The 13825-nt window shown below is 46.4% G+C and overlaps 1 protein-coding gene across 7 annotated transcripts in view; it reads left to right on the top strand.

Annotated features, from left to right (window-relative positions):
* Positions 1-522: 522 nt before the first annotated feature.
* FAM193B (family with sequence similarity 193 member B) overlaps positions 523-13825 on the top strand; it is a 32977-nt gene continuing 19674 nt past the window's right edge. For 3 of the 7 annotated variants that reach the window (XM_084886582.1, XM_084886578.1, XM_084886577.1), the window contains exon 1: positions 946-1260. In XM_084886582.1, the coding sequence (XP_084742708.1) occupies positions 1060-1260 (201 nt within the window). In that variant the 5' untranslated portion in view covers positions 946-1059. Of the gene's footprint in view, positions 1261-13825 lie in introns of all 7 variants that reach the window. The other 4 variants (XM_084886581.1, XM_084886580.1, XM_084886576.1 and 1 more) reach the window with 2 other exon arrangements.

Raw genomic sequence — 13825 nt, 5'->3', positions numbered from 1 at the left:
TGGACAATAGTATGGTGATTGCAGGGGAAAGGGGGGTGGGTGAAGGTGAAGAGTATGAGGGGGGAGATAAATGGTGGTGGAAAAATAAAAATAAAACTCTGTGCCTGTGTTATATATTCAAAAAAGAAGAAACGGGGGGAAATTCCACTTTTAACAATACACAATTATATATATATATATATATATCGATCAGCTGCCTCCTGCACACCCCCCACTGGGGATTTGCCCACAACCAAGGCAGATGTCCCCGACATCGAACCCGGGACCCTTCAGTCCACAGGCTGACGCTCTATCCACTGTGCCAAACCGGTCAGGGCCAATTATTATATATTTTTTAAATTGTGTACTACTCAAAATCCTCTCCTTTTTGGGAAACATTTTTTTTTTTTAAACACTGACTTAATACGTGCCAGTTTATCACACTGGGTGTCATTGTGTTCAGTGTCCACTTTCCCGCCAGGCGGGGAGAGAGGCCCGGGTCGGAGTTCCGAGTCCCACGCCCCGGACGCTGGCCTCTCGGTGGGCCACACGCGGCAAATTCAGGCCTGGACGATGCGTTCGGCCCCTTCCGTCGGGCCGTCCACGAGCCCTGGGCGATGGTGAGCATTTTGCCTTTTGGGGCCTAGATGTTGGCCGCCGCCAAGCGGGGCCTGCCGTGCCTGGCTCCCGGTGTGAGGGTGAGCAGTCGGGTGGCGGGTGCGACCGTGCCGCGGCCCCCCATAAACCCACTCACGCCTCCAGGTGCGGTCCTGGGCGGCCAGGGCGGGCGGCGCGCTCCCCGCGGCCGACGCCCCCTCCTCGCGCGCGTCGCGAGACCCGGAGGGAGGGCGTCTCCCTCCACGTTCTTCCTCCCTCGGAGCTCTGGGTGGCGACCTTCTTCAAAATGGCGCGGGCAGCCTCGGGGGCTAGTGCGGCGGCGCGGACTCCGCGTGCCCTCTGACCTGCTGGCAGCGGCCGCGGGGAGCCGGGCACCGCCATATTGGCTGTTGTCCTGCGAGGGGAGCGGCGGCGGCGGCGGCGGCGGCGCGAGCGGAGCGAGGGAGAGGCGCGGGCGGCGGCATGACTCGGAGGCGGAGCAGGCTGAGCGGGGGCGCGGGCCGGCGCGAGCGGGCGCGGGCCGTGGGGCCGCAGAAGCCTCAGGTGCCCGAGCCCCCGCCGCCGCCGATCTTGGAAGCAGGAGCGGGTGCAGGGCCCCCCGAAGTGCCGGCGGAGCCCGTCCGCGATGGAACCAGGGAGGAGGACGAGCCCAAGTTGGGGCAGGTAGGAGCGAGCGAGGCGAGGGCGGCTGCCCCGGCTCTTCCAGGCGGAACGGGTTTGGGGATAGACCCTCGCACCCCCAGGGCCGAGGCTGAGGCTTTCTCTGCCAAGGCCGGACCCCTCTCTCCAAAGCGGGGGTACGGTCCGGCTGGCTCTGAGACCACGCTGCCAGCCCCTCCCGTCTCCTCCCGCCGGAAACAGAAGCTAGACGCCCTGGGGGTACCCCCGCCCTGGCACCTGGCTCTGGTCCTGAGCCACCGCTCAGCCCTCTGCTCTCACTGCCCCCAGGCCCACCTGAGCCCCCACACCCCCACCCCCACCCCCACCCCCACCTCCGGACCATCTCGGGGTGATGGGGCCTGGAAGGCTGCATGCAGCCTCTTCCCTTTCCCCCCTGAGAGCGGCTCCACCCCTTCCCCTCACTGCCCCCTCAGCAGCTGTGCCCCCGGCCGGTGTCTCCCGGCGGGGCAGCTGGAGCAGAGCGCCAGGCTGCCCAGAAGACTCTCTCTCTGGGGAGGCTCCTGCACTGAGGTGGGAACCCAGCAGAGCCTACCTGCTCTCTCCTCTACACCCCTGACCCACAAGACGCCTGCCCTGCCCCTCTTGGTCCCTGGGTTTGGCGAATTCTGCTGAGAGTGAGCAGTCCGAGGACTCGCCAAACCTTCCAGCCTGCCTCCTGGAAGAAGGTCACTTTCTTCTGGGCCAAGGGTTTCATGGGAGGTACCCTGCCAGTGTTCACCAAGCGGCCCGGGTGGCAGGAGCCACTGGTGCTCTGGGGGGGGGGAGGGGTTGTGGCACCTGGGACTGGGTGGCTCGCCCTAAGCTTGCTTTGACAAAAGAGTTATGAGTTGGTCTTTTGGCTGAGCTTGCCAGGGAAGGCAGGCTCCTGCAGGAGTCTTGGAGGGTCCGATGCGGCGCCGGATGAGGCTGAGGCGTGGCTGAAGATGCGTTTGGCTCTGCAGACACTGCATCGAGCAGCAGGGGACTCTGGGAGGCTGGTGCAGCCAGAAGGCATGGCTCATGGCTCTTGACAGCCTCCTAGTAGAATCTCTGGAATTGTGCATGTGAGTGGGGATGCCATTTGGGGTACCGTTCCCAGAAAGTCCTCACCTCCCTGGTTGTGTGAGGTACCCCTCTGTGCCCACAGCCCCAGTGCTCTCTGGTATCACTCCCCATTCTGCGATGAAACATTTTGTTTATGTGTCTATTTCTACACCGGACTGTGAACTCCACAGGGGCACAGCCTGTGTCATCTACCTGGTCCTCCACACCTAGCCCAAGGCCTTTCTGACATGGGATAGAAAGAACTAGGTGAATGAGGGAAGGAATCTGTTGAGAACCTGTGCCTATTATCACCCAGTTTTGATGCTGGCCTCCTTTGTATCTCATCACAATAAAAATTTTAATTAATGAAAATATCACTACTTAGTGTCAGAAGCCCCACCTTCACCCCCAACCCCTACCCTAGGCTGCAACTGGTTATAGAGGATTGGGACTGCTCAGGTTGGAACCCACCCTCAACTGGTCTGACTTCTGACCCTGAAGCTGCTTCCCCTTCTAGCTTTTTCTTTTCCCTCTCTGGGGATGCTGTTATCGGAAAGGGGAGAGTGGGGGAAGGGAGAGCCAGGGTGCTATTGTCTTCTCTCCTCATTCAAACCATACAGTAATACTTTAGGGTCCCCAGCTACTTAGCCAGTCTAAAGTATTCATGGCCAGAAAGTTTGGATGGTGGCTTAATCATTTAGTTTTTATTTAGGATGCATCTTTCCTAAGAGCTATAACCTGCACTAACATGATACATTCCCAACATGTTCTTACTTACTCCACTGCTTAACCTTCCATTTCATTCATGTCAGGCATTTACATACCTTACTTCTAATCTTCCCACCACCCCTGTATCTCTTCAGCATTAAGCACAAATGTGATGAGTTAACTTGGTATAATTATTGGTCTGCTTTCGCTACATAAACTCTGAGTGTGCAGGAACCATCTCAGGCATCATTATACTCCATGCTTGATGATTAACAAATGTTAATGAATGAACTGAAGGATATAAATACTACTCCATTTTTCAGATGAAGAAACAGAAACGCAGAACAACTAAATATTTGCCCAAATCTCCCACTATAGGTCTCAGTGTGCAACCTCCCCCCACACACATACAGCCCCCACCCCCACCCCCTGCCAAAGGGTGTCCTGTAGGGGATTTAACATAGCCTTTTTTTTTCTTTTTTCCCCCACTATAGCCACAAAGAGACTAAACGGATTGACAAACTCTCTTCTGCTTGTGCCCAACTTTTTTGCTGGGGAGGGGGGTTCTAGATGCCAGAAGCAGATTTTTGTGCCCAGGGAAAAGCACCTGCTGAAAGGATCAGAGGCAAGGATCTCTGCTCCCATTGCCATTTATAACCCTATGTTATGTACACAGAGTGGGTAAGTAAAGTGGAATTCAGTGTACTGTGCTGAGCTGAAGCCCAGGATGGCAATTTGGGCCATTTCCAGTCCATAGTCAGGTTCTAATATCCCAAGTCACACATCGTTTTGTTTCCGGTTTTGTTTTGATTTGAACTCAAACTGGATTTATGCCATCTCTTAAAACTCTAAAAGTCTGCTGCTGCAGCAACTGCTGCTGCTGAACCTCCATTTCTACAAAGGCAGGAATCTGCAGTCTTTGAATGGTGTCTGCTCCTTTTAACATGTAAAGGGCACCTGATTTGTGCCAGGCCCTGGGCTGTCAGGGATGCAGAATTAAGTCAGACACAGTGCCTGCCCACAGGGCCTTAGGGTCTAGAGAACATGTGTATAGTAATTGCAATAAGTTTTGCTTCCTCTGAGTTAAGGTTCATAGATCACTCTGGTTTCATCAGATCCCCTCCACTCATACATAACATGTACACATTTTAATGCAGTTTCTTGAGCTTAATTGGTATCCCAAAAGTCTACTTCCAATTGTTTCAGGCTACTAAAGTATACTGATCTGTTCACTAAGAACCCAAATCCATCTGGTAATAAATTTAGTATATTGTAAAAAAAAAAAAAAAGTAAAGAACTGAAATCCTCCCTTACTTCACAAGAAGACAGTTGCTGCCTTATTAGCATAGGGGAAAAAAACTTGCAAAGCAGTTGAAGTAGGCATAAGAAATAGTGTTCAGTGTTACAGACTTGGGGTAAACTCTAAGCTCAAGCTCTTGGCTTTGTGACTCGGGACATGTTCCTCCCCTCTCTAAGCCTCATCAGTAACTTCGCAAAAGACTGTGAAACAACCCACATAGCACCTCGTATATCAAGGCTCACACAAGCGCAGGAGGCAGAGGTGGTGTGCAGCAGGAGCTGTGCCACATGCCCATCTGAAGTCAGTGTTCTCACCTGCCAGCTCTGCTGGCTGTCTTTAGGTTTCTTTTGGACCATTCCTTTTGTAATCCAGATGTGCACGCTCAGTAAACCCCCAGGAGACTTGCTAGACTGTAAATCGGCAGTTGTTGGGGGTTGAACTCATGCTTCCCTTCCCATCTCTGCTCTCCCTATAGCATCCCCTGGACTGTGCCTCGCCTAGTTTAAAGGGACTCTGGAGATATGGTTCCCCCACTGCTCAGAGTTAAAACTTGCTCCCTTAAGGGACTGGAGCAGATAATCAGTCAGTGTCTTTATTAAAACATCTCATTATGTTTAATCTACTCAGCAAGCATTATGAACTTTGTGCTGGGGTCTTTATTCAGGACACACATACCCAGGGACCTCCTTTTTAAAAAAATATATTTTATTGATTTTTTGCAGAGAGGAAGGGAGAGAGAGAGCGCTATATGAGAGAGAAACACGAACTACTGGGGATGTGCCTGTAACCAATGTACATGCCCTTGACCGGAATCGAACCTGGGACCTTTCAGTCCATAGACCGATGCTCTACCACTGAGCCAAACCGGTTTCGGCGGGACCTCCTTAAAATCACCGCCACCCAGCTTGGACATTTTCATTCCATGGGGAATGATGCAGAGGGGGATCCCTGCTGCCTCTGGTTCTTTGTAAGCCCATAGAAATTTACTATGTAAAAATGCCAAAAGGCCTTTGAAGATAAAGGCTTACTTGCCAAGATTTTTTAACATTTTAATTTCTTTAAAACATCCCAGAGCTATAAGCTCAATATCTGATTATTAGATGGACTATTAAGATCCTAACCTTTACTTAATGAACCTAGAATTTGTGAGGACAGGGGTGATGTTTTAATTCATTTTTGGGGTATTTATTGTGCATCATTCTTATTTGCTCAAAAAATGGCTGTTAAACTAAATTATAATAAAAGAAGTAAGTTCCTACCACTTTGTTCTTACCCTTTCCTACTGCTGGGCCAGGCTGGCAGTCATTCATTTAGATCCATTGTACACACCATGCTCAGTCGTCCTCTTTATTCTGCAAACACAGATAGACACCTGATCTGTGCAAAGCACTGGGCAAGCTGGGGTGCAGAAGTGAATCAGACCTGGTCCCTGTCCATAGGGGCTCATGGTCTAGAGAACACATAAAGTAATTGCAGTAAGGCTAGAAGAGCATTGCTTGCTTTGCATTAAGGTTCAAATGCTAGTTCAGCCTCTGGGTTTGTTTTTCATGTATAAAATGATGTGATGCCAGGCTCACATTAGGGTTTAGCCAGTACTGCATGTCAAGCACTGAGCACAGGTGGTAGCTATGATTATTATAGACTAGTAGCCCTGTGCACGAATCCATGCACCAGTAGCTCTCTGCGGGGCCTGGCCGCTCCACACCCGCTGCCGAGAGGCTCTCTGCAGCCCAGAGGCCCATCTGAGGCTGGGCACGGACCTTTTGCCTCGTCGCAGTGGTGATGAAGCAAGCATTCCACCAGGCCGCTCACGCTGCCCACTCTCAGCAGCTGTTCCCCAACCCCCCACCCCCACCCCAGACTGGGGGACTCTGGTGGGGCTGAGAGGACTGGGTGCTGCCATCTTTGTGATGGAGTGCTGGTTAGTTTGCACATTACCCTTTTATCAGATAGGATTTTATTAGATAGTATGCTGGATGCTGAGGATGCACTAGATATGGTAGGCTTTTCAGAGTGCCTTCAATGTTGAGAAGTTTCTCCTGAGGACAAAATGGGAGAAACTGTCTAAACAAAAGGAAGCATAATAGAGACCCAGAGGCAAAAAAACACCCAACTCCTGGGAGAGTGAAAAGAGGCCTAGAATATCTAAAGAATGGGGCCTCCCAGGGAGGAGCAGGAATAGAATCGGCCTTAGTTTTAAAGAAACAACAACAACAAAAAACTTTCCCTGCTTCTTCAAATGTTTCCTTATTACTGATATTCTGCAACTGCTAATCTTCTTTATGTATCAGAACATTTACCCATGCCTATCTTTTTGTTTTTGTTAATCCTCACCCGAGGATATTTTTCCATTGATTTTTAGGGAGAGTGGAAGAGAGAAAGATAGAAACATTGACGTGAGAAAAACACATCAATTGGTTGCCTCCTCTGCAAGCCCTGAACTGGGCCCAGGTCAGGTGGAGGCTGCAACCAAGGTAGGTGCCCATGACTGGAATCGAATCTGGGACCGTTTGGTCTGCAGGTTGACACTCCATCCACTAAGCCAAACTTATTTGTACAAACAAGTACAAACAAATTTTGTACTGCCACCTCTACTGAATGATTGGGATGCATTGAACTATAGGACACAGGCCTTGCCCATGGAAAGCCCATAGTGTTGTGGAGAAGGTATATTTCAACAACTGGGATACCTGTGATAAGCACTATTCAACATGTAAAACAAGTATTAGGGCATTTCAGAGCAAAGCACAGTTCATTCTGCCTATGGACTTAGGTGGTTGTAATACCCAAATTGATCCTAAAAAGGAAGAGGCAGAGGGAAGTGTGAGTGAGTGCTTTGTGGATAATGGTTCTTTGTGGCAAGGTATGCAGAGCAGACAAGGACTGTACTTCTGTCCCAGGAAAGGCCCTGTGTTTGTACCCTTTGGTTCTTTGCCCTGCTGCAGTCCTATAGGCCATCTTCTTTTTAGTCCCTACTCAAGAATCTTAGACCTCCAGCTCTCCTTGTGGTTTGCTTCTATTCTGAATTGAATATAGGGAAAACTAAGGTAGAAACAAGGGGCCCGTTCTTATTAGAAAGTTGTAGATAAAGAACATATTCTGAGGGGTTCAAAAAGGCCTTGAAGGTCACCTGTCTAGTCCTTTGTCCTGTGCTTCAAGTAATAACTTTGGATTGGACAAGTCTCACTTAGTAAGTTTCCCTGTCATTTCTTCCAGGACAGAAGAGGAAAGAAACTAACGGGTACCGAGCACCTACTGTGTGCCAGGCCCAGGCCAGGTACTTTACATAATTTATTTCCTTCTGTCCTCACAAATTTATGAAGTATGGTTTATTCTAATATTCTAAATGAGGAAATTGAGGCTCATCTAAGATCATACTGAAAATGGCAGAATGGGGATTTGAACTCACAGCAGTCTTGTCTCCAAAATTTATACTTTTCTTTTTTTTTTTTAAATATATTTTATTGATTTTATACCGAGAGGAATGGAGAGAGATAGAGTCAGAAACATCGATGAGAGAGAGTCATCGATCAGCTGCCTCTTGCACACCCCCCACTGGGGATATGCCCGCAACCAAGGCACATGCCCCTGACTGGAATCGAACCCGGGACCCCCCAGTCCCCAAGCCGACGCTCTATCCATTGAGCCAAACCGGTCTCGGCCAAAATTTATACTTTTCCACCCATAATATATCTGTGCTAGGGTTACAGAGTAGTAGGTAATACAGTTCCTAGTTGGTAAACAACAGCTTCTCTGTGACTGATAGCACTCAGGAAGTAGGTTTGATGGATGAGCTAGCCTGGGGCGGGGTGAGGGTGAGGGTGGGGGTGGAAGGCCATGGAGGTCAGAGATACTCACTACCCTCTCCTTGACTCAGCTTGTATAACAAGAGTAGGTTCTTCACAAACTAACTTTATGGTATGAAACAACCATTCTGCCTCCTGGGAGAACCTGAGCCAACAGCCTGGGTGGGAGTTTGGGTGAAAGCTCCAGAGCACTGAAGTACTGTTATATCACCTCCCTGAGAATTAACTGCAGCTCTGGTTGCCAGCATTAGAATAGTCTGGGGGGGGGGGGAGAATGGTCTGAGATTCTTTGCAGTAAAGCCTTCGTCAATGGCCTGGAGTGATGCAACCATGCCTTTAACATAGCATGTCTGGTTCAGTTGTGTTTTAGATTCGATTTGTGTAGACAGGTGAGACATGAGCCAGATGGGCTTTAAGCATTTGTTCATTTATTTCACCGTTTAAAAAAAAATAATTTTAGAAAGAGAGGAAGGGGGGGAGAGGGGAGAGAGGGAAAGAGAAAGAAACATCAATTTGTTGTTCCATTTATTTATGTATTCATTGGTTGATTCTTGTATGTGCCTTGACTGGGGAGCAAACCTGCAACCTTGGCTTATCAGGATAATGCTCTAACCATCTGAGCTACCTGTTCAGGGCTGTTCATTTGTTCATTGAAGGCCTGCTTTTTTTTTTTTTTTTTTTTTTTTAAATATATTTTATTGATTTTGTACAGAGAGGAAGGGAGAGAGATAGAGAGCTAGAAACATCGATGAGAGAGAGTCATCGATCAGCTGCCTCTTGCACACCCCCTACTGGGGATATGCCCGCAACCAAGGTACATGCCCTTGACCGGAATCGAACCCGGGACCCTTTGGTTCCCAAGCCGACGCTCTATCCATTGAGCCAAACCGGTCTCGGCTGAAGGCCTGCTTTGTGTCAGGTCCAAGCCAAGCATAGGTTCCTGGCACACTTAAGTGACCAGCGTACACTCCCTACCCCCAAAGAGCTCCCATTCTACCAGGAGTTTGGAGACAGACAGAGATTATGTCTATAGTACAAAATAATAGGTACAATACTAACATAATTAGCTCTACTTAGTCTGGTCCTTCAAAATCTTTCTTGACCTTTAACCAGATTCTTAGAGAATGATTAGGAATTTGCCAAGGAGTAGTGTTGATGTGCTCAGTATGAATAGAGCCTAAGGTTCTCAGGTAGAAATGGAGCATGGAGAGGTTAGCTGGGGCCAAGTCATGAATGCCAGGGGCCAGAGAGTGCCCTGGTAGTAAGCTCAACCAGAAAGGAGCCTGGAGATTAAAGAGAGACCAAGGGGAGCTAAAGGAAGATCATCAAACTGGATAGATATTCAAGAAGGAAATAATAAGCTTATATCAAGTAAAGAAACCTGGTTGTTTTGCTTATTTTTAATTTGTGTATTTTAATTGTGTGTTATTTTAATTTATGTTCTTGCCTGATTCTTTGAACGAATGAGGCATCCAGGTAGGTTGGGAACATCAACAACACAGAGCATGAGCCTGCCTGGTTTAAGCAAGTGTTCCTAAGGCAGGAGCTCTATATAGTTTTGCTTTCCAGCACCTAGTACAATGGTTGGCATCAGGGTAGGGACTCTTAAAATGTTTGTTGAATGAGGGAATAAATGAGTGAACAGAAGAGTAAATGGTGATGACTGAGCTGATGAGTCTTTCTAGACTGGGAATTCAATATTTTCTCTGCTTCTAGAAGGGAATTTTAGCTGCTACTGTTGTCCTCTGCCTGTCTTGGTTACAGGAAAGCTATTGGAGTCTGATGCCTTCAGAGTAGAGTGCTCTAATGTACCGTTTTAGAATAGAATTTGGAAGCTGCTGCAGAGCCTCTGTTTAGATACAGCATGTGTCTTGGGGAACCCTCTACAAACGCACATGTACTCTCGGATGTACTGTATAAAGAATCCATGAGAGGAATAGAAGCAGGTTTAGTGCTGGAAATTTGATCCAGCTTCAGAACAGTCCTTGACAGCTGTCTGGTGACCCAGATTATTCCCTTTTAATCCCTAAATTATGGACAACAAGGCTGGGGTGGAAATTTATTCACGCCCCAAAAAGCTTCCAGGTAATGCTGTGAACTGTATCATTGTTTATCACTATTGCTTTTTGTGCGTTTCGGTAGTTCTCAAACTGTTTGGTGTTGGGGCCGTGTTACATTCCTAAAGACTATTGACGACCCGAACAGCTTTTGTTGGTTAAATCTATTGGTATCTAAGAATTTAAATATTAGCCGGAACCGGTTTGGCTCAGTAGATAGAGCGTTGGCCTGCGGACTGAAAGGTCCCGGGTTCGATTCTGGTCAAGGGCATGTACATTGGTTGCGGGCACATCCCCAGTGGGGGGGGTGCAGGAGGCGGCTGGTCAATGATTCTCTCTCATCGAAGTTTCTGGCTCTCTATCCATCTCCCTTCCTCTCTGTAAAAAAAGAAAAAAAAAGAATTTAAATATTAAAGCTGAGGAAGTAAAAATATTTAGTTACTAATTCATTTGAGAATAGCAATATTTATACCTATTATAGTAGTAATTTTTAATGAAAAAATAATTATTTCTAAAAAATGAGAAGAATGGTCTTGTTATCATTTTTGCAAAACTTTAAATGTCTGACTTAATATGAAAAAGCTGGATTATTATATATGCTTTTAAAATATTGTAATATATTGTTTTGGTTGAAATATATAAAAAATTCCAATCTCATATAGATACCTAGTTGGAAATGGGAGGAGTATTTTAATAGCCTTTCCAGATGATTGTTCATGTTCTTTGCAGTGTTGAATCTGTGACCATATCAGTGAAGTGTAAATATTCATTTACATTAAAATTATTGTATTTTTGACCAATGTTTGACTTTTTTGTTTTTGTTTTGTTTTGCTTGGGGGTGGGGAGAGAAATATAGATTGGTTGCCTCTCATACAAAACCCGACCAGGGATCAAACTTGTAATTTTTGGTGTTCAGGATGACACTCCAACCAACTGAGCCACACCGGCCAGGACTATGTGTGATTCTTTAACATCATGCTAAAACTATCTTGGAAAATAGGTTTATTGAGCTATACAGATTTTCCAAATGTTTCTGCATTTCATTTTATATAAGATTTGTTAACATCAATTCCCATTAAATCAGTAAAGCCTTAAGTATTGGGGAATTGTCAAGTTCATAATGGTGAATAAAAATTTTCCAAAATTTTAAGTTTTGCTTGAAATGTTGAATTTTATCATTGGCCATAAATAAATTGTTTTTCTTGAAGTAACAGGCTCATTTTGTTTTTCTTTCTTTTTTTTCTTCTTTTTTTCTTTTTTTTTTTTTAAGAAAATGTCTGATAGAACCTAAGTTCAAATAATCAGCTTGTTAGTCATTCTTTTAAGTGGAAATGGTGTTCTATGAAAAGAGTGGCTTCTCCTTTCTTTGATTTTTATCTCTTTTATTCAGGAAAAACTGGACTGCCTACCATAATGCTTCTTAGATGAAAAGTCTTGGGGCCTGGTCAGATGAGGGAGCAGAGATACTGGTTTTAATGGCTGCACATAACAACCCTCTGGGCTGGGAGTGGCTATAGTCTAGGGCTTACCTGGTTCCTTGACTGCTCTGGGAATATGCGTGCTATAACACGGATCCCGTTTGAGGAACCTCATACTCTCCAGAGATTCTGGTTTTGCTCAGAGAGTAAAGTGGAATTATCTTGGAGCTTGTTTAAGCAAATCCCAACTCAAGAGAACCCCCTCGCACCGTTTCTTCCCTTTCTCCCCACCTCCCACCTTTTGCCTAAGTCTAGACCTGTGTCTGCAAAGGCTCTGAAATTTTAACTGAGGTGGGAAGGAATAATGAGTTGTTGCCCAGGGCTGTTGGGTTTAAAAATCAATTCCACCAGCCTCTGTGGTGAAGAAAAATAGTTGAATGCTTCATTCATTTCACAAATATTTATTGGTCATATTCTTTGTGGGGGAATACTGTGCCAGGTGATAACAACACATTTTGAGAACAGTTAGTTGGAAGCTTGGGTTGACTTCAGAGTATAAGAGGTCACAAGTTCCAGGAATTTGGAAAATGACAGGAGATTAGAGTCAAAGGGAATTCCAATCCAAGCTTTTCTCTGCCAAAGCAAAAATGTGAAGAAACAGTAGTAGTAGTACTGACTGAATATAAATCTCCACGCTTGGGGTTCTCACCACCCTCTGTCAGTTAGAGATGAAAATGTCAGATAGAAAAATCCCCAGGCCCCACCAGGCATTGTACCCACGTGCAGACACCAAGGCTGAGGGTTAAGACAGTTTTAGGGTTGCCTAGAAAGAAGGACTCACTTATGCCAAACTCAGGTCAGTGGATAAGCTAGTTTCTGGTGTAGACTTATTAAGAACAGAATAGCCCAGGGGCCTACATAATAGATTGAGTGTCTATTGTGTGGCTCCCTTGAGGTAAGCTCTGCACCTATAATGTCACTTAATCCTCTGGGCAACTTTACACAATGTAGGTGGTATCCCTTCTTCAGTTAATGTTAATTAGCTTCCCAAGCTTTGTGTTTTCCTCTTCAACTGTCCTATAAATACACTTCCATTGATGGCTAATCTCATTTATTGTGTGTACCAATTTGGCTATAGGGAAAGTTATTTTATTTCCATGAACAGAGGCATCTCATAATCTCCAAAGAACGCAATTTTACACTCTTTCACACTTGAGATTAGAACCGTTTGGGTGAAGGTCCAGGGTAGGGAGGTGGCCTTTCTTTGTGGGAAGCGATAATTTCAAGCAGTGTCTTACCAAGCTGCCTGCCAGCGCATTGCCCTGGGAACTTTTAAGTGGTCTGATTTAGCCACTACGTGCCCAGCTGAGCCTAGGCCCTGTGTTTCATTGTGAGGGAACCAGACAAGAATCAGATCTGGTGCTTGCCTTCTAGGGACAGAAGATATAGGTAAATAACTTAAGTGGAAGGCACAGTGTGCTGTGGGATATGTGAAGGGAGGTGAATTATAAGAGGAGCTCTCTAGGAAAGCTTAGATAGGTTGGATTTAAGCTGGGCAGTTAAGCCCTGACAAACTCCTTATTGGTAAACATGGGAAGGAAGAGTGTTTAGGCAAAGGCATGGGGTAGGAGAATACTGAGTATTTGGGGAACTTAAGTAATGACTTCATGGAGTTGAGGGTAGAGATAAAGATGTCTAACAAGTCACCTTAGAGTCATGGCATGCTTTTTTTTGTTTTGTTTTTTTAAAAATATATTTTATTGATTTTTTACAGAGAGGAAGGAAGTGGGACAGAGAGTTAGAAACATCGATGAGAGAGGAACATCGATCAGCTGCCTCCTGCACACCCCCCACTGGGGATGTGCCCGCAACCAAGGCACATGCCCCTGACCGGAATCGAACCCGGGACCCCTCAGTTCCCAAGCCGACGCTCTGTCCACTGAGCCAAACCGGTTTTGGCGAGTCATGGCATGTTAAGAAATTCTTGCATTCTTATAAAATATAGTGATCTGTATTTCTATATTTTCTACCCTAATCCTGGTTTTAAGTACTGTTTTCTATCGCTCCCATCTGGTTCATAATTAGTACCATATGTTGAGCAGCATATGATGGGGCTGGCACCAGATTAGGTGCTTTGTCACGATCACAGCTGACCTGTAAGTTCAGACTTAATCCCATTTTACAGATGAGGAGACAGAGAGTAAGTATAACTTGCCCGGCATCATACAACTGGTA

This window comes from Pipistrellus hanaki, assembly GCF_964339955.1.
Source record: "Pipistrellus hanaki genome assembly, chromosome: 5".
NCBI lineage: Eukaryota > Metazoa > Chordata > Mammalia > Chiroptera > Vespertilionidae > Pipistrellus > Pipistrellus hanaki.
This window is presented reverse-complemented; position numbering and strand designations above follow the sequence as displayed.